The sequence below is a fragment of the Poecilia reticulata genome, chromosome 10 (genome assembly GCF_904066995.2).
Source record: "Poecilia reticulata chromosome 10, P_reticulata-male-v2, whole genome shotgun sequence".
NCBI classification, from domain to species: domain Eukaryota; kingdom Metazoa; phylum Chordata; class Actinopteri; order Cyprinodontiformes; family Poeciliidae; genus Poecilia; species Poecilia reticulata.
In genome coordinates this window covers 29,375,540-29,398,264 of record NC_088839.1, presented here as the reverse complement: position 1 = coordinate 29,398,264, position 22,725 = coordinate 29,375,540, and the positions used below count along the sequence as shown (strand labels likewise).

At 39.4% G+C, this 22,725-nt stretch overlaps 1 protein-coding gene across 2 annotated transcripts in view; it reads left to right on the top strand.

Moving 5' to 3' along the window:
• afg2a (AAA ATPase AFG2A) overlaps positions 1–22,725 on the top strand; it is a 110,298-nt gene that overhangs the window by 36,230 nt on the left and 51,343 nt on the right. For both annotated transcript variants that reach the window (XM_008421144.3, XM_008421145.3), the window contains exon 14: positions 3,249–3,375. In XM_008421144.3, the coding sequence (XP_008419366.1) occupies positions 3,249–3,375 (127 nt within the window). The remainder of the gene's footprint in view (positions 1–3,248; positions 3,376–22,725) is intronic.

Below are 22,725 nucleotides of genomic sequence, written 5' to 3'. Positions count from 1 at the left end.
AGACTTTGTTCATCTCAACTTTTCCGTTATTTTTTTTCTTTTCCCCAGACTTCATATTAGATTAGGTGTGGGCATTTATTGTATTGTTTATCGTTTATTGTGAAAACGTTCTTATCGCGATAAGAAATTAGATTTTTGTTGTCTTAATAAATTAATGATATTTTAAAAACTGACTCTATAATCAGAAATTATATTTTTACTATTATCTCCACTGTTTCATGACAGCATAAGTAAATATTAAATATGATTAAATGTAGATACGTTTTGCAGTTAAGTGCTATAAATCAGACTTTTAAAGTAAGTGACATCCTGAAAAAGCCTGTTTCAAATAGGAATGTTTTTTAAGAACTATACAGTATTTCTATTCGTGGTGCTTTGAATTCTGTGCCACACAGTCGGTCTTAAAGTTACCTAAAAAATAGTATGAACCATTTTTATCATCATTTTTATCATTTTCACAATAATGTCACAACATATCATGATAAAATTCTAAGTCCATATCGCCCACCGCAACTGCAGATTCTGGTTTATTCCATTTCTCAAAAGATTATTTGTTACCCCTCTCTTCTCCATGTTTACCCTCTTCACAATTTCTCCTTTTTTCCCCAGCTTCCTGTCTAGCATGCTATGTCGCCCCCTCACCCAAACTTTCTCTCCTCCTCTTTCGCTGTCCCCCTCCTGTCTTTCTTCTCCCTCGTAACTCGGTGACAGAGCTCTTTTGTGCTCCTCTGAAGCCTTGTCTGCACTAATGACGTCTGGCACTTCCGCTGGCCCTGTCAACAGAGACTGTGTGTGTGTGTTTGAGTCCAGAAGGATGGCTGTCTGCGCTGAGCTATGGAAAATAACCACCTTGTAATGCAATGACTAATGCGCTGCTGAGTTTTTTTAAGGCTGCCGATCTTTTAAAAGGTGTATCTGAGTCGTTCCTTCATCTTTACATGACAAACATCGCATAATTAACCGATTTAAATTCTTGGATCCAATTTCCCAGAGTAGTTTCTCCACGTTATTTTAAATTTTTATTCATAAAATTTGCATATTTTTGTTGTAGAAAGTACACCAGGTTTAGTATATGTTCATTACACTGAATTAAGCCAAAATTGGTTCATCCAGGTAAAGAGAAACACTTTTTGCTTTCTAATTTAGCTTTCTGGCACCCGGTTACTGTTAGAATTATCCCCTAACAAAATGTCTGCCTGCTGCAGTTTTTCTTCGTCTCAGTCGGTTCAGTGGAGAAACCATGTTAACAAGTCCAAACGGGGCTCCCAACAAGTGCTGCTTTATCACAGAGGAATGACCTGTTTTCAATCGCCTTGTTCTCAGTTCAGCGTTTTACGTCACTGGCAAGAAAGCTCCATATTGGTGCCAGAGGATTATTTTTCTAAAGATGAACGACAATAGTGTTAATTAAATCTCTGTTGTCATCAAAATATTCTCTAAAATGACTTCAAAGTCCTGTTGATTGTTTCTTTTGACATATTTATATCACTTCTCATTAGCTGCATTACTGAGTTTTTTGGTCTCTTTCATTTTTTTGTTGCCATTTCCAACATCTTTCATTTTTGCTCATGTTTGTCTTATTTCTCATTGAACTACAAGCACGGTGAGGAGTTTTGCCAATGACCAAATGTTTCTACAATACAGATTTGACTCTCCTTCTGACAGTATTTATCTATCTAGGTAGGATATCTGCTTGTGGCCCATATTCTGGGCATGGTGGCCACTCCTTGTCTCTTGGAACTGATTATAATTTGTTTGCCATAGTTTATTCACAGCACTGTGTTGCCTTTACACACCATAATTGGTCTCTTCTAAATGGTCCTCAGTTATATGTGCATCATTCTGCATCTGGGGTTTCCTGTGGCAACTGGCAACCTGTACAGGTTCTACCCAGCCGCTGGGCTGGTACCAACTTGGACATGGACCCAAATGCAGAGAAGAAGATGGGATAATAATGTTATAACCACATGGTAAGACATTGACAAACCAGATGTGAACAGGCAGGAGAGTTAAGTGCAGCTGGGAAAAAAACTGAATGAAAACTGAGAGAAGGTGACTGATTTACAAAGAAATAAACACAGAGGGGATTAAGGCCTAGTCCAAACATATCTGGGAAAACAAAGATATGTCTATGCTTCATTTGGATGAAGACGTTTCTGAAACTTATCCTATGTGTATATATTTTTTTAAACAAAGGGACAAAGATATACATTTTTAACAAAGACCTGGCTACTTGTGTACAAGACCTAGAGAGGAATTAGCCTCTAAACCAAATACACAAAGAGCAGAGCTCAAGAAAAAACTCAACCCAAAAAAAATTAACTGGTGTGGTTAAGCTGCAGTAAGAATTATAAGCTCCAAATAATCCTAAAACCAAAACAAATGACGCAGAACATAAAGATGCGTCTGTGATGACAGATGGGGTTTGATATTTTGAGCATTTCCTTGTCAGCCAGCCGACATTTCTTCTCATTGCTGTGATCTTTGAGCACCTGATGGCTCTTACTGGAAAATTAAAGATCATCACCAATTTGTATCTGGGCTGTTGAAAGAAGTTGGTGTTTGAAAATGTTTTGACACCAAACACTATAAGGGGCAGAATTAGGAAAAAGACACCTGTTAACTTTTAGACAAATGATTTTCCAATCACAAAAGGGATTCATCAGATAATTGTGTCCCCAGCCTTTTCTTTCCATCCATTTGCTTCTTTCAGACTTCCTGTTTGTCTTTGATGTTTTGTCTTCTAGTGGCTACTGCTAGTGATGAGCAAGCTCTGCACTGGTGGCAACATAACTCCTCAAAGATATGATAATACCGGTACTTCTTGGATTTCATGAAATCGTCTTACTTTCAGTTGAACTGCTCATCATGAATTTCTGGATGATCCAGAAAAGTGATCCATGAGCAGCTAAAATTAGTTTTCTGAATGCCAGACGTGATTCTGGTGCTTGTTGAACTGGGTGTTATTAAGCCAACTTGATGCAGCTAAGCCTCTTTTTGTGAAGTACTTAGTAAGAACAATTATATTCTTAACATAACTTCCTCTGGAAAAGGATGATGGTTCCATAGTTTGCTTTGGGTGTAATTCAGCATTTCTGTTGCTGTCAAAACCTTTTGATGAAAAATGTAATTTTTCCCGTCCCTTCAGTAATTTTCACACATCTGTTTTCCTGTCACTCATCTTTCCTCACCTGCTGCAATCCTCTTTTCACTTATCTATCTTGTTTTCTCACTCACCCCCTCTTCAGCTCTGCGGGTTCAGGCGGCGTAGGTGACCGGGTCCTGGCTCAGCTCCTGACAGAGATGGACGGCATCGAGCAGCTCCGAGATGTCACCGTGCTGGCCGCCACCAACCGACCTGACATGATCGATAAGGTAAACAAGACACCGGCACTCTTTCTTCATTTCTCCATCCCTCTCTTTGGTCTGTGATTGATAAGGCTGAGTGGATGTTTTGTGTTTACTTTCCTCTTCTCCTCTTCCTGACTTTTATAGTGATTGATTGATGAGATTAAAGGTCCTTCCTCTGGTCTGTCCTGCTTGATTCACCTTGGAGATATTGGTGGTGTCTTGTAACAATAACTGAAAATGTCCTATTTCCATTGAACTTGAAGTCATACTGCAAGATCCGAGCTGACAAGATGGACAGGTCTGAAACACAACAATGCTTAAGAGCTGAATATTAATGTTGGTTCCTATGTGCTTGTGTGTTTCAAAGTATTTGCACATAAATCTTTGAAGACACATACATTTGAAGTCTATGGGTGCATTGACAGCAGCCCTGTTTATTCCGCTTTAATCAAACTCTAGCTCATTTGCTTAGAGAGTACAGTTTGTTTGGAGAGGTGTGAATGCAAAATCAAACTCTGATATGAACCAAAAAGCAAACATTGGTCCTCCTACAAACTTAGGTCTCAGTTTAGTTGAAGCATGTGGTGTGAATGCATACAAGCGGACTGGAGACCACTCCAAAACCACAAATCAGACTATAGCGCACAGCATTCTGGGTAAATACAACAATACAACAAAGACACAGTCTACCACTTACAGGAGAAATGGCTCACGGTCTTTTGCCAAAGACGCAAGAGAAAGTTTACTGTTGCTAAAATATGATGGCACTCCATTTCTGTTTAAATTTTGTGAAGAAGGAAGTTACACTCCTTCCGAGGTTTTCCTGTTGTTTCCTTCAGTTGTTCTTGGTACAGCGCCACCACAGGCAAGGAGGTGAACAGGTTTTTCAAAAGGTTTTGTTGGTTTGACGTAGTGGAATGTGAAAGCGGACTGGACCAGCTGAAAATGTTACAAATGTTCCAATTTGGTCCCCAATCGAACCGAGTCTACCGTATTATGAGGTGTGATAACACCCGATGGGTGACTCCTTTTTCTTAGCAACACCACGATTCATCCTCCAAATAAGTCACAAGCTTTTAACATGTAGCACTTCCTGAATCTCATAAGTTGTCACTGATTCTTCTTAAGCAAACAAGGAGAACATGATTTTGCTCCAGTTTTAATTTGTCGTTTACCAGAGCTACCTTGCTATAGTTTCAGTTCAGTTTGTAAGTTGAGTCGCATGATTTATGCAGCACCTAGAACATATTATTAAGTTAATATGGACTTTCAAACCGCTAGCGATTCCTTGCGACTTTGTAAAACACATCCGCTTTGGGGGAAATGACAAACTAAAATTGTTTACTCTCAATAAAAGTGTGGTAGGAGTCCAGAAGTACAAAGTTTACTGACAAACCAGCTTGTGGGTATGGTGGTGGGATTTCCGGTACATTCTGTCATATGAATACTCGATCTCACGAGTCCGGTGGTCTGTAGAGGGAGGGTGAGTTGGAACCAGTATGTCAGGAAAAAATCGGATCGGTCCGTAAAGAGTCTGATGGAAGTGACGTGTCTCCGTCTTTGTCTTGAATGGCCTAATTTTTGATTACAACATTTTTACAGCACAACTAAGTTGTTAAATGGAAGTGAAATTTATAATCATAAACAGATTTTTCCTTCTGGTTAAAAAAGAGTTTAATTGAAATTGCACTGTTACAGATTGTTTTTTTGCCCTTATATGTCCTCCTGTGGTGTAAATAAGAAACTGATGGAGATATTATCATTACCTTCACTTCATTTTCTATTTGCACTTTTTGTTGTCTCCTTTGCTTCCTCCTCTCTACCACAGGACCTTTATTTAGTCTCTTATCCACTCATCTCTGTCTTAATGAAATTTCCTGAGTGCTGATCAAAGACGGAGTCTGTGTTTTGTCAAAGAGGAAAGCAGAATGTCACGGTGATCTCAGAGCTCCAACTCGGCCTGCTTTCTTTTGTCTTTCACTTCTCCTCCCAGAAAAATTGCACACACTCAGAAAAGGAGTTTCAGTCTAAAATAGCACATCCATCAGATGACTTTTATACACATTTACATTGCAGCTCAGGACAAGAACTGGCATGTTTGCTGCTGTTTTATGTAAACTGATAACTGTTCGTTTCATATCCATCAGCACAAATCCCCCCACATGCAAATTTTGGCTAACCCTCTCCTCAAACTCCAAACCCAAACCCATTTCTGGCACACTTGTGGAGAGCTGATCCATTGCTGCGGTGGGGGGATGACAGCAGCTTCCTCCACCTCCATAACTGGTTGCCGTCTCATTTCAAACTCCATTAGTGGTGTGGCAGCTTAGAAACACCCTAAGTGTGTAGTTTCTTGTGTGTATTTGAGTAAAAAAAAAAAGAGAAGGACGCATCAACAGGAAGAGAAAGAAACACTATTAACAGTAGGCGGGGGGTCAAGCCTCAGGGTGGACAGATGGGAAACCCCCGGCTGCTCTCAGGAAGTGCTCCCCTGTGCAGCTGAGAAATCAGATTACCTCCTCCAGCTCACATCCCCTGCTGAGTGAGTTTGTCTATGTGTGTGTGGTTGGTGAGTTTCACGTCATTTGTATAAGAAATATATACAAGAATAGCCAAATGGGCAGCCAGACACCCAGAAACCCCAACCCAGTACACAATATCAGCACTCTGCCATGTTTCACCACCAAGTGGTCAGTTTGCACCACTGCTTGGTGACGCTGGAGGCTATTTCCATGCAGATGTCAGGATATGATGGAGCAAATGAAGATTAATGAGACATTTGGGTGTCAATGAAGTCATTGTCAGGTTTTAGTGGCACAGAGGAGGTTCCTACGGGGGCCTTGACTTTTTCATGGTGGAAGAGGAGGAAGCCATGTTTACTGTTAAAAAGCAAATTTGTATTTCAGCCAAAACGAAAAAAAAACACAAAACACAGTAATCAGTGAGAGATTGTTCATTTGTCCTCCAACGATAGTTGCTATCTTTGGTTAAGAGCGTTTATATGTGGTTCCCTCTGAGCCATGTTGGTAGTAATATGTGCAAAGGCCAGAGAAAGTCACGCCTTTGTAACAAAACAATCTTTCTTTAGGTAGTTTAATGAAACTACCATAACTCCTGTAGTTTTTGGTACCAAGGTATTCATTAAACCTAAATCAAATGCTTGATTACATTTAAATCATTTGACAATGATTTAAGTCAAATTGAATGATCAGCTTGACTTGAATCATTAAATTTAAGTCAAATTGAATGATTTATCATTCCAAAATTTAAAAATTTTAATAGATAAGAATAATTTACACAGAAACAAAGCAAGTACTACAGATCAATATCCTAAAACCAGAGTATTTGATCATAACCAGTTCAAAATGAAAAAATAAAAATGAAAATGTTACTCAACTTGCAACGTAATGTCACTCAATTAATACTGTCAATTAATATATACTCCTGCTTTTTACTCCTTAAACACACTTGCATTGGACATATATGTCAGTAAAAGCAAAATATGATGTCATTAAATTTTAGTCGTTCTTATTTTTTTATGTTCAAAACATGTTGGCAGAAAGTAAACTCCAGAACCCCCTCCAAACTTTCCAGGTCCTCCAGGGTTAGAAATCACTAATCTGCTGCATTCTCTTTTCTGGATATCTGTGTGAGACAATGTCCCAAAGAAAATACTTTAGTCTAAAAATGCCCACACTGTGTCCAACACCTCCTTCCACTCTATAAAACAGTCTCCTCCACTTCCTCTCTTCTTTTTGTGGCACCGGTCACCCAGCCCCACCTCCGACCTGCTGCAGCCAAGCTCCGATGATTGATTAGCACCACCAGGAATATTTGTCCCCCCTGTGCAGCAGAGGAAGAAGCCTTGTCACTGTGTTTGTGAAGCAGCTGTCCAGTGAGCTGGTTGTTGACATGAACACGCAGACAAACATCAAGCCCAAAAACTACAATTCAACATATGTTCCTCCCTTAGCTGGTTGTCATTGGTGATTCATAGTAATTACATCGTTCAAAAGCTTTGTTCTGATTCTTGATCAGTTTCCGCAGGTCCAGATGGAATATCTTATATGGCTCATAATAATGTTGTTCATTTTATGATAGAGCACAAAGACATTTGACTTGCATAACAAAACAATAAAAAACAATAAAACTGTCTTATGACTAATTCATCAAATTATTATTTTACATTTTATTCTGTAGGTTGTAGAAAACAAACCTCGTCTTCAAATATTGATCTTTCTTTATTGTTTATTTTTTGGTCTCTACTTCCCGTCCACTTTAGCCATTAGAAGCTGCTCTGTTAATAACCTGCTGTGAACAGTTAGAATTAAAGCATTTGTTTATAATGTAAAACCCACTCATTTACAGTATTTATAATATTTTAGTTATATGTCTCATTATGAAAGCCATAATTGTGCAGACAAACTGCATTGACTGTTCTCTGCTAATTAATTTTTTGTTGTTTGTTTTTTGCTATCAAAGTCTTTAAGCTAGCATTGCTAATATTGTTGCACATAGAGCATTCACACAATAGTACAGGAGTTTATTGCCTTGATAATTACAATTTTAAAGAGAAGCAATCAAGGTTAATGGCATTGACTATATTTACCTCTACAACCTCAATCCTGACATATTTTACTCTCTGCACTTTGATGTTAGATATTCATTTATCTTTGTTTTTATCAGATTTCTACCCTGAAGTCTGCTGCTGGTGTTGTAGTGTTGCTTCTGAACAGAAGATGGTGCCAAACCTGACATGGTTCACTTCAAAGAGAAACAGGTTGCTGAACAGATCATTTATAATAATTGTTAGCAACTTTAAAGAAAGGTTCTCTGAAGCTAGAGGGAAACGGTCTTCAGTTCAACTCTGTAAACATTTCTGTGCTTTGTGTTTATTTGTGTCTTTGCAGCTTACAGGAACTTTACATGCCAGTTTAGTTTGAAGCTTTTTTATGCCATGTGATGCAATGTTTGCACAAAGTTTGTCACTTATTTTAGTCTGACCTCATTTTATGTTCATTGTTGTGATGTTTTATGTACCTCTGAGGTCCTGAAAGTTAGTTTTCAGACATAGATGTGAGAGACAAGTCTCATAAAGGTGTATCTATAAAAAAAATATCAGTTACATAGTTCTACTTTGAAAAATGATTCAATGTCCCTTCACAAGTTGTCTCTTGATGACACGCTTTTTATGGATGTCAACAAACTTCCAGCATAATTCTGGCTGGATGTTTGGCTACTCTCCTTGACAGAACTGTTTGAGTTTATTTAAAAGAGTTGGTTACCTGGCTTTTAAGCATTAACCGACTATAATTTATCATCCTGTTGGTATGGACTTTGTCTTGTTATCAAGTTTTAAGAATCAAACCATTAAAGCGAGGCGAAGCTCAAGCATTCAGGCAGTCTTATGCTATTGTGTTTAATACTTTATGGTTTGAATCCTGGTGATTTGTTGGTTTTCCCCTGACTTGAATGACCTGAATGTAAATGTTTTGACAGGAAACACCTAAAGCAAAACTTGTATTTGTCTGTATCCAAGAGAGTTTCATGTTGTTGTTTGTTGTGCGTTGGCTCGTATGAATGCGTCTGTGATTCTTCCATTCAGTTTGTACATTAAGACTTTTCCTTTCTTCTGAAAGACTATTTTCAACACCCACAATTTTTAAGACTTAGCTATTAAGCCTGGCATGAGGGCATGCAAGGATCCTCAGAGTTTCCCTGTCTGAATGGCTTTTGTTTTGTCTTTTCTTTAGCATAAACCTCCTTCTGAGCCGCCCTTCCACTAAACAGGAAACTACCCTTAGCAAAAAGAGTGCCTATAAGCCAGCCAGTCAAAACAGGCCATATTTTATTTTGTGCTGGACTGACGTTATCATCTCCCAAGCTTTGCTCTTCTCTCGTGACGAGCCAAGCATGATGGAATCTCTATTGATGCTGTCTTAAAGGATTAGAGCTTATTCACTGTTTTTTCCTGACTGCACAGTTCTGAATAGAACCCTGCTGCCACAGTGCCGGGTGTCCTACTGACGCTGAGCTGCCATTATTATCTGCACTGTAGCTATTAGCGTGTCTGAACTCAGATGGTGTTTTTATTCATATTCTCTTCGCTTAAAAGCCTTTTATCTCTGAAATATTCTACGATATTCAGAGTATTTGGAGCCCCTGCCATGTTTCTAAGATATAGGATACAGATTTCCATTTGTTTCTACTGAAGTGCTAAGAAAAAAATTGCATTTGAAAAAAAAAAAAAAAAAGTTTGTGTGTCTTTGCGTGCAAGAAATGGGATACCACCTTGGGATGAGCTCAGAAAAGGTGTGTGTGTGTGAGAGAGAGAGAGAGAGAGAGAGAGAGAGAGAGAGAGAGAGAGAGAGAGAGAGAGAGAGAGAGAGAGAGAGAGAGAGAGAGAGAGAGAGAGAGAGAGTGTGTGTGTGTGTAAAGGGGGAGCAGGATCCCAAGGCAAGTATCAAACTTCAAGGACTGTATTAGTGTCAGCTTACACATTTGTGCATCCAGTACCACCACAATAAGCCTCCAATCCAACAACATGCAGAGCTCTAGAAACCTGTATAACCAGACCTTGCTTATCCAAGAGTTTTACGAACAATAAAGCTTTCTTTCCTTTGGTTTGCTGTCATAATAAAAACGAAATCTTACTGTTTTCCATATGAGTTATACCTGCATGTCAGCTTTTACTAGTTTGTTTTCTGTCCAGATATTTGTCTTTCATTAGGTACTTTTATTTTGCTGAACAACAGTGGGAAAGACATGGGGATGCGAGAGGGAGGTGTGTGTGTGGAGGGTGGGGGGGTAAGCTGTGTTGGAGAGAGGGAGGGATAGGAGGAAATGAGGGCTCTTTGTGCTGTGCTACCTGGCAGACATCTCCAGCATGTGTCGTCTTGCCTTTTGGCAAGCTGAGACCACCGGCGCCCTTGGAATGCTCTCAGTTCAGGAAATCTCGTTTATTCTCATAAATGCTGTTCCTAACCCCCCTCTTTCCAAAATACTGCCGAATAGCTTGTATATTTTTTGCCCTTTTCATCGAAGTTTGTCTTTACTTCACTGCAATCTTCCTTCTCTAGTATTTGGTCAAAACGCTTTGCTTTCTATTTGAAAAACTTTATGCTTTTGTGGATTCTGTTAATGTGTAGTCAACATGTCTGGATGTCTAAACTCTGACAATAGGCTTGTGATCACATTAAACCAAAAAATTGTTAAGTTGCCATGAACCAGCTTATAACTACTTGACTGTATTGAAACAGGTTGTATCTCATACTGGGATAACTAAAGACTTGAAGTGGACTTGCTGTTGTGCTTTGGATAATTGTTTCTTGCACTCGTGGCCTTGAAATGGGTTCGTTTTGTACTATGGATAACAGGACACACCTTCAAAAAGTTCCACTCTTGTCTTATCAGTACATGGAATATTTTTACAAAAGTTAAGTGGATCATAAAGTCTTCTTTTGACAAATGCTATAAGGATGCTATTTTTTTTTACAAATTCTATTATTACAGTAAATCATTAACTCTGGCAAGAAAGACCTGCAGTGCTTTACATTTCTGCGTTATTTTGTGACCTCCTGCATGTGTCATTGATGTTCTTGGCATAATTTTAGTAACCCAGCCACTCCAGGAAAGATTCAGCACACATATTTAGTAGTGGCTAAATATGTAGTATCAATACTGTTGAAAGAACTCAAAAACTTTTGTACACATGCAAATTTGTAGCTGACTATCTTACATCTTGAACGTTATGTTGAAAAACTAACATTTATTCTAGGATGAAATGGATAACGTTCTGAAACAGCAAATGGTTTGTTGTTGAAACAACTAATATCTTACATATGGCTAGCAATGAAACTAACTGACCAATCAAATAGCTAGTTATGGTAAAACCTTTAACTAGCAGTAAACTAACTTACAACTAGATAGTAGCTAGGTATTTACATCCACATAGTGTTTGCATGTTTCAACATCTTACTCCAATCCTGGGTTAAATATCTGAGGTTTGTGTACAAATAGGCTATATCAGTGCAATGAGAGTTATTGGAAATCATAGCTAACATTTTGGAAACAATAAATATTTTATGCTGACACAAGTTAATTTGAACTTTGAAATAGAAGATGTGCAGGATTGAACAGTCTGAATAATAGATAAATATCGAGACTTTTCATGATTGATAGGGAGAAACTGATCTACTTGGTGTATCTCCTGTCTGTTCAATTATCATGGAATAGGAAGGAGTCATCACTCAACACCACCAGGATACAGTCAGACCCTCATACAAAATAGAAGTTGGTCAGGGGGCCAGCTGGGGGTTTCAACAAATAATACCCTCTTTGTATGTTTGAAATATCCCCTACAGAAGCCCCCTGAGCCTCGCGCTCAGCTCTGGGGATCCCAACACCACATTAAGAGCTGCTTACAAGTGGATAAGGTGTAAGACTGAAGGAGGAGTGGAGGGGTAGTGCGGTTAATGTCTCTAAGGGAGCTACAGTGTGCCTCCTGTTTTTTCCTGTGATATAAAGCCGGTTTGTGCTCTCGTTTCTGAGCACATCAACAGGTTCAGTGCCGTGTTCAGAGAATGCTTAGACAAATGGGCTATTATTTGCTGCAGTCATTTCAGTGGGGACTGGCCAGGCCAGGGGAGAAATGGGTTACCGCAGTATATCCTCTGCTGGCTTCAGTCGTCTTCATCAGGATTAAGTTACCCATTGAGGACGACCATTTGGCTGTCAGAGCTCAGGTTCTGTTTCGATGTACTGCTGCTCACTTTTTTTTCTGTGCTGAATAGGAATTATTAACATGAGGACTGAGACATCAACATATGATTAATGTCTAACTTCCTTATGTAATTATATTTCAAACAATAGTATTTCATCGTGACGATATTGTGAACTGAAAATATGTGCAAAAATACTCATTGTATACAGTAGATGAATCAATTAAAAGACACTGCATCTTTCTTGCTATGTGTCCTGATTTATATTTAAAAGTTAATCTTAACTTTTAGAGAAAAATCCAAGAGAAAAACGTTTGGAAGTCGTTTAAGCAAAACCTGAAAAACTGTTGATTAGGCTGCTTTAAATGATTCTGAGAAAGTCAGGATACTCTGAAGCAAGGCATAAAAAATGAGCCTGTTACTGTAACTCCTATATACATTCTCCAGAAGCTTTGTTGGCTTCCTAAAATGACTTGTTTCATTTGGCCAACTCAAAGGTAACTGGTGCACGATGTAGATTATTGGTGTTTTTATGAAATGTCTTGTTGATTAAACGCTTCAGCACTTGTTAGTGCACTTTGTAAAATGTAAAATCTATCAGTATCCAGCCCAAATGTGTTAATTTTGCTTTAGCTGGCCAAATTTGTTCATTGGTTCCCACAAATGTAAGCAATGTGGCAACGATTACTGAGATTTAGTTGCAAAGATGTTTATCCATTGTTTGTTTAGGAAGTGGGTAGTGCTTAACTACATGAGGATAGCGCCAGTGACCATTCCTGAACTCAGAAGTTGCTGCACACTGCAGAAGCTTGGCAGGCTACAGCAGTTTGAATTTCTATTACTATCCATATCCTCTTTGGTTGCTTTGCTGATGGAAGAATAAAACCATGAGAGGTTTAGTCCATGGAGTTTTGCAAATTAAATCAGTTCAGGATTTTTTTTATTTGAAAGAATCTAATAATAGTTAGCAGAGGTCAGGAAGAGATAGAGCAGGTCTTTGGGGCCCTTTGTCCCTGCTACAAGGACTTGGCAGATGCGTCGGAAAGAGGATGATGGCAGGATGTCACCTCATTTCCTCCTCCACAGGACCTGCTTGATGAATGACCGTGTGAAAAGTTTTCTGTTTTTACGTCTGTTTGTGTATGTTTCTGTTAATAGTGTTACAAAAAGAGGGCATCAGCAATTTTTTTTTTTGTTGGTTCCCACCTTGTCATCTCTAAAGCCAAAGTATTTTATGGCTTGTCAGGAAGTCCCCCGGAGCCTTTGCATGCCTGAAAAAAAGCCTTGACTCAAGTGGGATCGGGGGTTGAACGGGTCGAGGGAATGTCCCACCCATGAAATGCTCTTGTGTATTTGTTGTGTCAAAAGGGCATCGGGAGGGCCCGTTCTAAATCCTGTTGTCTGAGAAATCAAAGAATTTCTGAGCCTGTCCACTGTCCTTTGGGTCGGTCCCCAGAACTAATCTCTTTCATCTTCTCCCTTACTGGCCGGGAGGGTGAGACGAGTGGCTATGATGAGGGAGCGCTGGGGCTGTTAGCACCTCTGTGTCCTCTTCCTCCTCTGTTGCCCCAGGGAGAAGTGGCTCAGCCCTTCTTTACTATCCCCTGTACCTCCACTGATCCCTCTGCACTGCTTCCTCACCTCCCTCCCTCTCAGCTTGGAGCACAACTGCTTGTTTCCTCCCTCCCTCTCCTTTCCCTCCCTGGGCCTCTGAAGTTGGCCTGCCTTCACTTTGGCTTTCCCCTCTTCCTTCCTTCCTCAGTTCCTCCACTAATAGCTCCCTTGTTCCTGGCTAGTCAGGGCTGCCAGTTGAGCGGTCATTCGTGGAAGATTCATTCCCGGCACGGTAATTGTAAACAGACAGAAGAGACAGAGAAGGACCTTCAAACGTTTACTGCTCGCAGACAGAAAGCAGAATGGAGGACCTCTTAGCTTTGTCTTGTTCTTGAACTCCTTTATGATTCTCACTTGTTTTGTTTTTGTTTTACCTATCTTTCACTCTTATCTTTATCATCTTTATTACCTCAACCCACAGGTCTTCCCTCCTTTTCCGCTTCACTCTTTGTCCCTCATAATTCATGCACTGCTTTACATACATAGACAATATGTGTCTTGTTTCTCCACTAAATGTTGCATGGAATTATGTTACATTCTCAGTTGTTTACTAGAGCCTGGCTGCATAATCGAGTTGCTGTTTGGTCCTTTTAGAAGTGGAAATGCAAAGTAAATACAATACATAAAGTACCTTTTAAGAGTAAAAGTTGGATTTTATTGAGGATTTTTATGAAAGAATGATCCAAGATAAACCACAGGGAAAATTCTACGTTATTCCATCTTTTTGTCTGTTTATTTCTATACAAATACAAATCTATTTTCATAATTTTTGATAAATATGTGTTACTTAATTTGACCCTAAATAAAAATGCAAACCAAGTCCCACCACTTGTTTAAGTATAAAATCACACTAAAAATGTTAGAAAATAAGCATTTTTGATCATTTTAAAGTGACATACAGTACATGTATATTCTTTTAAACCTATAAATTTCCATTGTTGCCTCAGTGACGAGGAAATGGGTTTGTTAGCTTGAGGAAGCAGTAAACATGAGACAGGATGACACAGTGGGAATGTGTGTGTGTAAGTGAGAATCCACTAGTGCCAGGCAACCAGACCTGTCCCTGACCTCAAGTGATTGCTCCCTGAAGCCCGGCTGCAAGCCGTCAGCAGCGGTTGCTCTTTTCCCTCCTCTTATCTCCTCTTCCTCTGTCCTCATTTTCTCTATTCTTTTTCTTTCCCACACTTATCTCTCCTGCATACTGAAAGTCCAGCAGTAGTTGTTTGGGGAAAAGATCTCCCTGGTGTTATCACACTCGGCATGTTTTGGAACCAGCAGTCTTTACCCCTTATGTCTGTTTCAACAATCATGCAGTTACAGTTTCCAGCTGCTTTCTGTGCCTTTTTTTCATTTAAGGTCATAGGGGCCGCTGTAAACATACAACAGTGTGCAGTGACTTTGTATTATACTCTGTTTTCACTCACATTCTGCTTTTTGTTGCATGCAATAAACATGACTGTTGTTTATTGTGGTTGTGGGTAAACATTTGTATTAAGATCATGTGCTTTTATGAAGACATCTTTTAGCGTGGGCAAATTCTCATTTTTCATACAGAAAGTCATATTTAAAGGAAAAGTCAGCGCTAGTTATATTTTCCTGTCCTTACGCTGCTGGACTTTTAAAATGGCAAAGCTGCACAATGAAGGCACATTGGTCCACTTTCTACATACAGTGTGAAAACTGTAATAAAGCAGCAGAACATATTGAATGGCAGCCACCGCCACAGTTTCAATGTTTTCAGAATTGCACTTTTGGAACCAATGTCACATGGTTCAGATGCAGCATTGGATTTACTTTCAGTGTTTTTTTGTGTGTTTTTTCAGCTTCAGATATGGATCAGAGAACCCAGAAAGAGACATAGGGCATGTAAAGTAAACCGGTACTACTGAGTAAATTCAGTTTGATCTCAATTGATATTGAAGTCATTGAAATATTCAACATTAATATCCCAATTTAATAGAGTGTAGCCCTAGCATAAATATTGGGTATTAAGGCCTAATGTAGGGAGAAAGAAGGAGACTGACTGTTTTCTGCCTTTACTGCCCTTGATTATAGTGTATGGTTTCTTTCAAGACAAACACGGCGCTCCAAAGCGAGCACGGCCAATTGGTCCAACCCTGAATTGAAGCAGAGGGAAATGGAGAGAAACCAATTAGGAGACGGAAGCCACTAATTAAAAGCTGCATGCTCTACAGATTGCATCAATTTTATTTTCTTTAGCAATGGCCAGAGCCATAATTTTAGAGCTTGCACGGATGCCAGTTCACATTCCAGGACAGCTGCCTTCTGTGTTTCTGCACAGAGGCAGCACTGTCTGTCTGCACTTCTCTCTTGTTGGCACTTCAAGCTGAGGAATACAAACAAAAAAACACAGAAACCGAGAAAAGTTGGAAAAATCCTTGCCATTCAGAATAGATGAGAAACCATTCATTAGAAGTTTACAACAAGAGTCTGTTTGCAGAAATGTTTCCACTTCCTGGATTAGGTTCCTTGGAGTGCCGCCAGTACATTTTGTGTGTTGTGAGTCGGAGATTGCATTATGCTCGAGTGGTTTGGGTGGTTAACCAATACGCTTGCTTTGGAAGGCTGCAGGGAAACGTTGAGCACCTGAGGAAAGCCACAGGGTTTCTCTTGAACAGTGGGCTCACAAAAGACTTGGGCCTGCACTGGCAGAATGCTTCCAAAGTAACGCTGTTTAGTTGGCAGAATGACCCAGAACACTTGTCTTTGGGCTGCTATACTAAACCCAGGATACACAAGGCATTTTTTGTTCTTTTGTGGTCAAAGCAGACAGGCAGCACAGAAATAGGTATCCAAGTGAGCCAAAGCATCTCTAAACTATTTAAACAGTTCCTTGGCAAATGTTGGAGTGCAATAAAATCAGCTCTTTGGAGAAATTTTATAGTCTTGAATACAACATGAAGTAGATGAGATAAGATCTTTATGAGAAATTATTTAATTCCTTTTACTGGTATTGATTTTGTCATCTTCCCGAAAGTAATCCAGGTGGTTTTTGTAGCACCCAAGATATAAAAGTGAGTAAACACACCAGCAGATGGACACACAGCAAATAGACCCTAAGACCCCATGGCACCATTTGCTTGGGCAGTTGTCCCATTTTGTCAGAATACACAAGTGTGCGCTGACTCCTCTCGTCATTGCTTCCTTTTCAACAGCACCCACAGTGACACTCCAAGGAAGATTAAGTACTTGAACATTTTTTTATTATTTTTTTAGATGCAGAGAAAAGTCAAAAGAGGGGAAATATATAAGACCTTGTCTCTTTCCTTCCATTCCAGTAACGGTTTTTCCAGACCTCAGATGCTGGAGGTTGACCTTCCTTCTCAAACTGGATTTTTCCTGTGCCCTGCACCTTGGATTTCAGGAAATGTACAAAACAGGATAACACAGCAACATATTTCTTGTCAGTTTTTCTTTTCCGAGAAAACACTTGAGGACCTAATGACATCAGCAGCAGAAGCTACCGTGTTTCTCCTTTTTTTTGTGTTCCTTTGTAATTTTGTCTAAGCTCAGTAAAATTTATCGTAACATAAAGTGCTACACTGACACGCTGAAACTTGAGCTAGCTTTTTTTTTTTTTTTAATGGAGCCCTCCTCACCCTTTGTGTTAAAAGAACCTTTACACAATTTCAAGTTTAATTGTAGTTAAATGAAAATATATAAACATCCACCCCATAGTATGAGTACATTTATTTACTGGTAGTCGGTGAAGAAAATTAGGTATAACAAAATGATACAGTGCTCACTGATCTATGCATTGCACATTATTTTATAAGACAGAGGGAGGGATCTTTTAATCTCCCAAGACTGTTAAGAGACCTTAGTCCTCTCTTAGGATAAGGTTGATAGATGTTGTGCCTGCTTTGTTGATTTGGCCATAACTTTTTCATTGCCCTGTTGAATTATTAAATTTTTTTGCCACAGACCACCAGGTTTTTAATTAAAATTTTAGACCTGAGAAGTTAGCGCTCATCATCCCAGATCCTCCTTCATATTTAATAATGTCCCTCATCGTGCTATTGAATCTCCTTGTACTTCAAGATTTACAGATTTGGGTCTGTATAGCTCTGTTGTTGCCTTCCTTCACGTTTGACAGTTTAGTATCTTTTCATCTCCAAATGCTGAACTGTCTTACAAAAGAATGAACTCAGTAATTCAACTGGTGGCCTTAACCTTACAGCACTTGATGTTCCTCAAAACCAACAAGACGGCTGTCTTTTAATCCACACACAAAAACCACAAGGTAATATACAATGTGACAACAGCTTTAGTTTCATCTGGCCAACATGCACAGTTCTGGACAAAGTCCTAGCTGCGTTTAACAAACTTCACATGTTTAGTTTGTGGTCCTTTGTGGTCGGATGTGATAGGCTTACTCTTAGCAAACCTTAAAAAATGGAGAACATGTAGACAGGATCTATCTCTCAGAGTTCTAGTATATTAAACTTTTTTTCTGATTCTACATGTGGACAAATTGAAGAACAATGAAAAAGACAAATGAAAAACCAGTAAACAGGCCTTGTATTACGACTATGTGCTTTGGAGCCAGCTGCCCCCAAGTTTGATGTGACTTGCATGTTGAAACGTTCAAAGCGAACGGTCCCTGAGCTCCTCTGTAATTAGTGGCCAAAATGCCTTGTTTGTTACTGAAGCCAGTATGGGGTTTGCATATTGTTCAGGACAGAGGCTCCATTGAAAAACACAGGAGCACATTTCACCCTTTCTGTATTCCTTGGCTCTTTTCATTTCGGTGATTTTCCACGATGCAGCCACCATTGGAAGTGGACTGTACAGAGTATGCAATCATTTTACCTCTAAGCATGTGACTCTGCCATGTGTTGTATTTTTAACACTTTGCAAACTTTATGCCAAAAGTGATAAACTCTTAGATATTTAAAAACAGCTTTCCCACCCATTTCCTCAACGCACTTTTAGTCGGAACGGGTTTCATTGGAACAGCTGGTCACTGCACCTGTCACTATTTTTGGTTTGACCATAACTGTGTTGCATTCATCGTCCTACTTTCCAAGTTCCCTTAACATGTTTGGTTTTTCCTTTTCCACAATCAAGGGGGAATTATCTGTCTTCCGGAAAAAAGAGGGAGCCCACTAATTTTAGATTGACTTGATTGAGCCTTGAGGCCAAAGGGATCAAACCCACATCCGCTGAAAACCAGGGATGCTAATTCTAACCATAACATAGCTAACATATGTTTTGCTCTCCCCAAGCACTGATTTGAAACCTGCTTGAAGCTGAGCTTTGGGTCGGCTGCCTTTTCCACTGCACTCGCTGCAAAGGACCTTTCTTTCTTGTGGCATGTTTTGTGGGTATTGGCCCACCAAGTGTATATTTATAGAGACTGGGTCATGACACATGTACATAGAATACTTGTTCTTTTCAAAAGTTATTTCTCTAGCCATTTCCTGGTCCTTTATGTTTTTGTAAGTGTCAATGTAGACATTTTAATGTAACATAATTCATTTTCAGGATGTTGAACCTTAATTTAACAGAATTTGTCAGGAACCCTGTGTAAACATCCTTGTAAATTTCAAGGAAAGACAAGGTTCTATAAAATCCATTTCACTATTAACTTGCCTGGAAAGTTAAAGAGGACTTTATAAAATCCGGAGTATACAAGCAGAGTATAGACTTTTGAATTTAACAGCTTCTCTGTTTTTTCCCGTCTCTCATCCATGCAGCAGCACAGAGCTCAAGCTGTAATAAATAGTAGGGCTTTTATTCGGTTTCCGTGCTGCTACAGGAGAACATTTTGAGTTAATAAATCCATTGTTTATGCCTTCAATTCCACAGTCTTCAAATTTAACTAATATGAGCAAGAACAATTGTTCAATGACAAGAAAAAACTCCTTTGTTTATGTGAGCTCTGAGGTCTTGGAGATATACGTTGTCTTCCACTGAGTCCTACATGACTCAGTACCCAACTTCTGTTAGGTTTTACCTGCAGCAGAAAGGCTTTTGCTCCTGTGCACAAAACCTGTTGACACCAGAAGTTTTGGGGCTTTCATCTGTCTGAAACAAGTTGGTGTTTAATATTGCAATGCTACAGAGAAATACAATCAACATTAGCTTCATAGAGAAACAACGGTTGTTGCTCATTGATATATGGAAAAAGCTTGAAGGCAACTTCTAAACAAATGGTTTTACAGTGAGCAGGATAATTCTCAGGTTGAATCAGTCAATCTTCCTATGAATGGAGGCCCCAGCTAATTCAGCCTGAGGGCTCAATTAACCAGATTAATGTTCAAAGTTTGTGACAGTAAAGTGAAAAAGAGTCTGAACAAGTATGGCTGATTTAGAAGGGTTGCCAGAAAAAAGATTATTTTTTCTAAAAACAATAAGACGAATATTGAACCTGGCTTACCAAGAGGATTATGAATGAATTAGAAGACTTCCCTTGCCAGAGATCAAAGTGGAGATATTAGTTCTTGGGAAAACATTTGGTTTGTACCTAGAGTGAGAATTTCAACAAATGTTGGAGCTTCTTTTTCTCATTGTGGCCTTCAGCTATGGAACCAGAAGACCCGATGGTAGCTCAGAGTTTGCCATTTTTTATATAACTGAATTATATTTTATCATTTTGCTGCTTTTTAAGTTATTAATAGTCATAGAGACATTGTTTTTCCTTTATCATGGGTAGAGATTCAAGACGTGAGGCTAATCCACTGCTTTGCATCACTCATTTTGTAATGAGTTCACTGCTTGTGAAAACTTAGATATAAGCAAAAAATAAAAGTTGCCCCAAACTGCAGCATGTCAGGATCTAATAACAGACATTCAATAATCAAGCCAGAGCGTCCATTATCAGAGGTTTGTCACCAGAAGCAATTCAGGGATTCTCCAGACATGGAGTGAAATGCATGACGAATGGTCAGCCTCCTACTCTATCTTTGGTGTCTTCAAAGGAAGCCTAGTAATAATAATGCTGGTAGTGGTCTGTCCCCCAAGGCCTGCTGTGGAGATGCTTAGTTGTAGCTGACCAATTACTTACAAAGACAACCTTAGGAAGAAGGCACTTGGTATGGATGCCAGAGGAACAATCTCCACTCCCTTGCACCCGCCCACCCATTCAGACTAATGGCTCCAAGGTAAACTCTGATCCACAGCTGGCTGGAGCCCAGAAGTCATTCTCAGTTCCAAATCTAGCTTGGTGTCGCCACTTTTCCTGTTCAAACTTACTGATACTATAACTTGTCGAGCTGAAATTTTACCACGTGTTTATTGGTTGAGGGGGGGATTTGATAAACATAGGTTTCAGGGACTTTTGTTGTTTTTCTTGGGGAAAAATGGGAGGAAGTCACTGCATATATCCTGCAATTTTTAAACTTCAATGCACAGGAGAAGGCAGTTGCTCTCAAATGGAAAACAGTTTCATTAATGACACTTACAAATCCTATTTATGCTTTCCTGAAACGATAGAGCTGTTAAACAAGGATGTTTACCTCTAAGCTCCTATTAGCTGCCTGCATGCCTGTATGCCGTGCAGCAGCCGGGGCTTTTAAGCTTGTATATTTAGAGTCTCACAGACAGGAGACTTTTCAGGCGCCTGATATTTATTGTTTGCGAGGCGCTATAAAACAATGGGTGTTTGTGGATCGGCAAAGGCAGGAAGTATACAGGATCCTTTCTGGAAAATACACATAGCCCAGTCACTTCATTAGTCTTCTCTTGTACAGGAGCATGAGAGGGATTTAACACAATCATAGTCAATAAGGGAAGTCAACTAGCTAAGAGTGAGGTACTATTCATCGCTGCAGATACTGAGTATGTTGCCGGTAGAGCGAGCGGTCTTGTGTCATCTGCAGAGTCTTCCTCAATCCTTGTGGCTTAGTCGCCATCTGGCCAGTGTTTCCGTGCTAAAGCTGTGAGATGAGTAGGGTCTAATTCCTACACACTAAAGCATTACCGTCTGTCCAGGGCCCACAGAGACAAGATGGTCACCAGGTGTCTTCCTGTCTTCAAAGTGTCGGTGTCGTTAATCATGCCCCCCGCCCCTTCTTCTTTGTGTCTCACATGTGTTTTATTTTCCCGCACCCTTGCCACACATACTCATCTCTTAATCCCTATTTCTTTATTTTTCGACGGTCTGTCACCCAGCTGCATTTCCTGCGGGGTTTATTTACAGTTTGGGCCCAATTGGAACCACATTGGGGCGCAGTGTGCCATCCTAATGAATTCACTCTGATCCAAGCTGGTGCGTGGTACACGGCAAGACTTTTTGAGGACATAGCCCTGTCTGTTCATAGTTAATGGTGTTTTTTGTTTTCATGTCGCCAACTTTATTTTTTATTCTCACCATCTTCAGTCCATCAGCATTTTTAGAGAAAATGTAACTTTGTACCATGTATGTACGACTAACATGTATGGGCAGAACTACATATCCCCAAGACCTTTCATGGCTTCAGTAAAGTACTCGTCTAGCTTTATAAATGTAGAACTGGGGGGCGGCATTCATGAGCTTAAAACTTTTGCCAAATCCGTTTCAGTTTACAAGCCAGCAACCATCCAAGCTATAAGTTAGTGGGGGAAAATAAGTATTGAATACGTCATTTCTAGTGAGGTTATAGACATTAAATTTACACCAGATGTTGGTAACAAACCAAGTAATCTACATATCTAAAAAAAATCTACTCAAATTCCTCTGTAGATCAAGTTATTTATTTTCAGTAAATTTGAATACTACTAAAAAATTTAAGTCAGAAATGCAATACAGACTGATGTTTTCAAGCCATACGTCTCTGAATTATGGTGATTTTCCGCTTGCAGCTAATGAAAGCACAATATCTGGGATTTGAAGACATGAGAAGATTACAAATATATGCTTCTAATGCTGAAATGTTGGCTTGATTAAAAGTATCTTTAATCCTTGCTTAAAGTTTTTTTTTAATCTGGAAAATGAAATAAAAATCTTTCTAAAATACGTTGTTTTTATGGCTGTATTTGGGGACATCGTCTTACTGAGAATTCATTAACAAATACTGAAAGACAACCCACACAATGA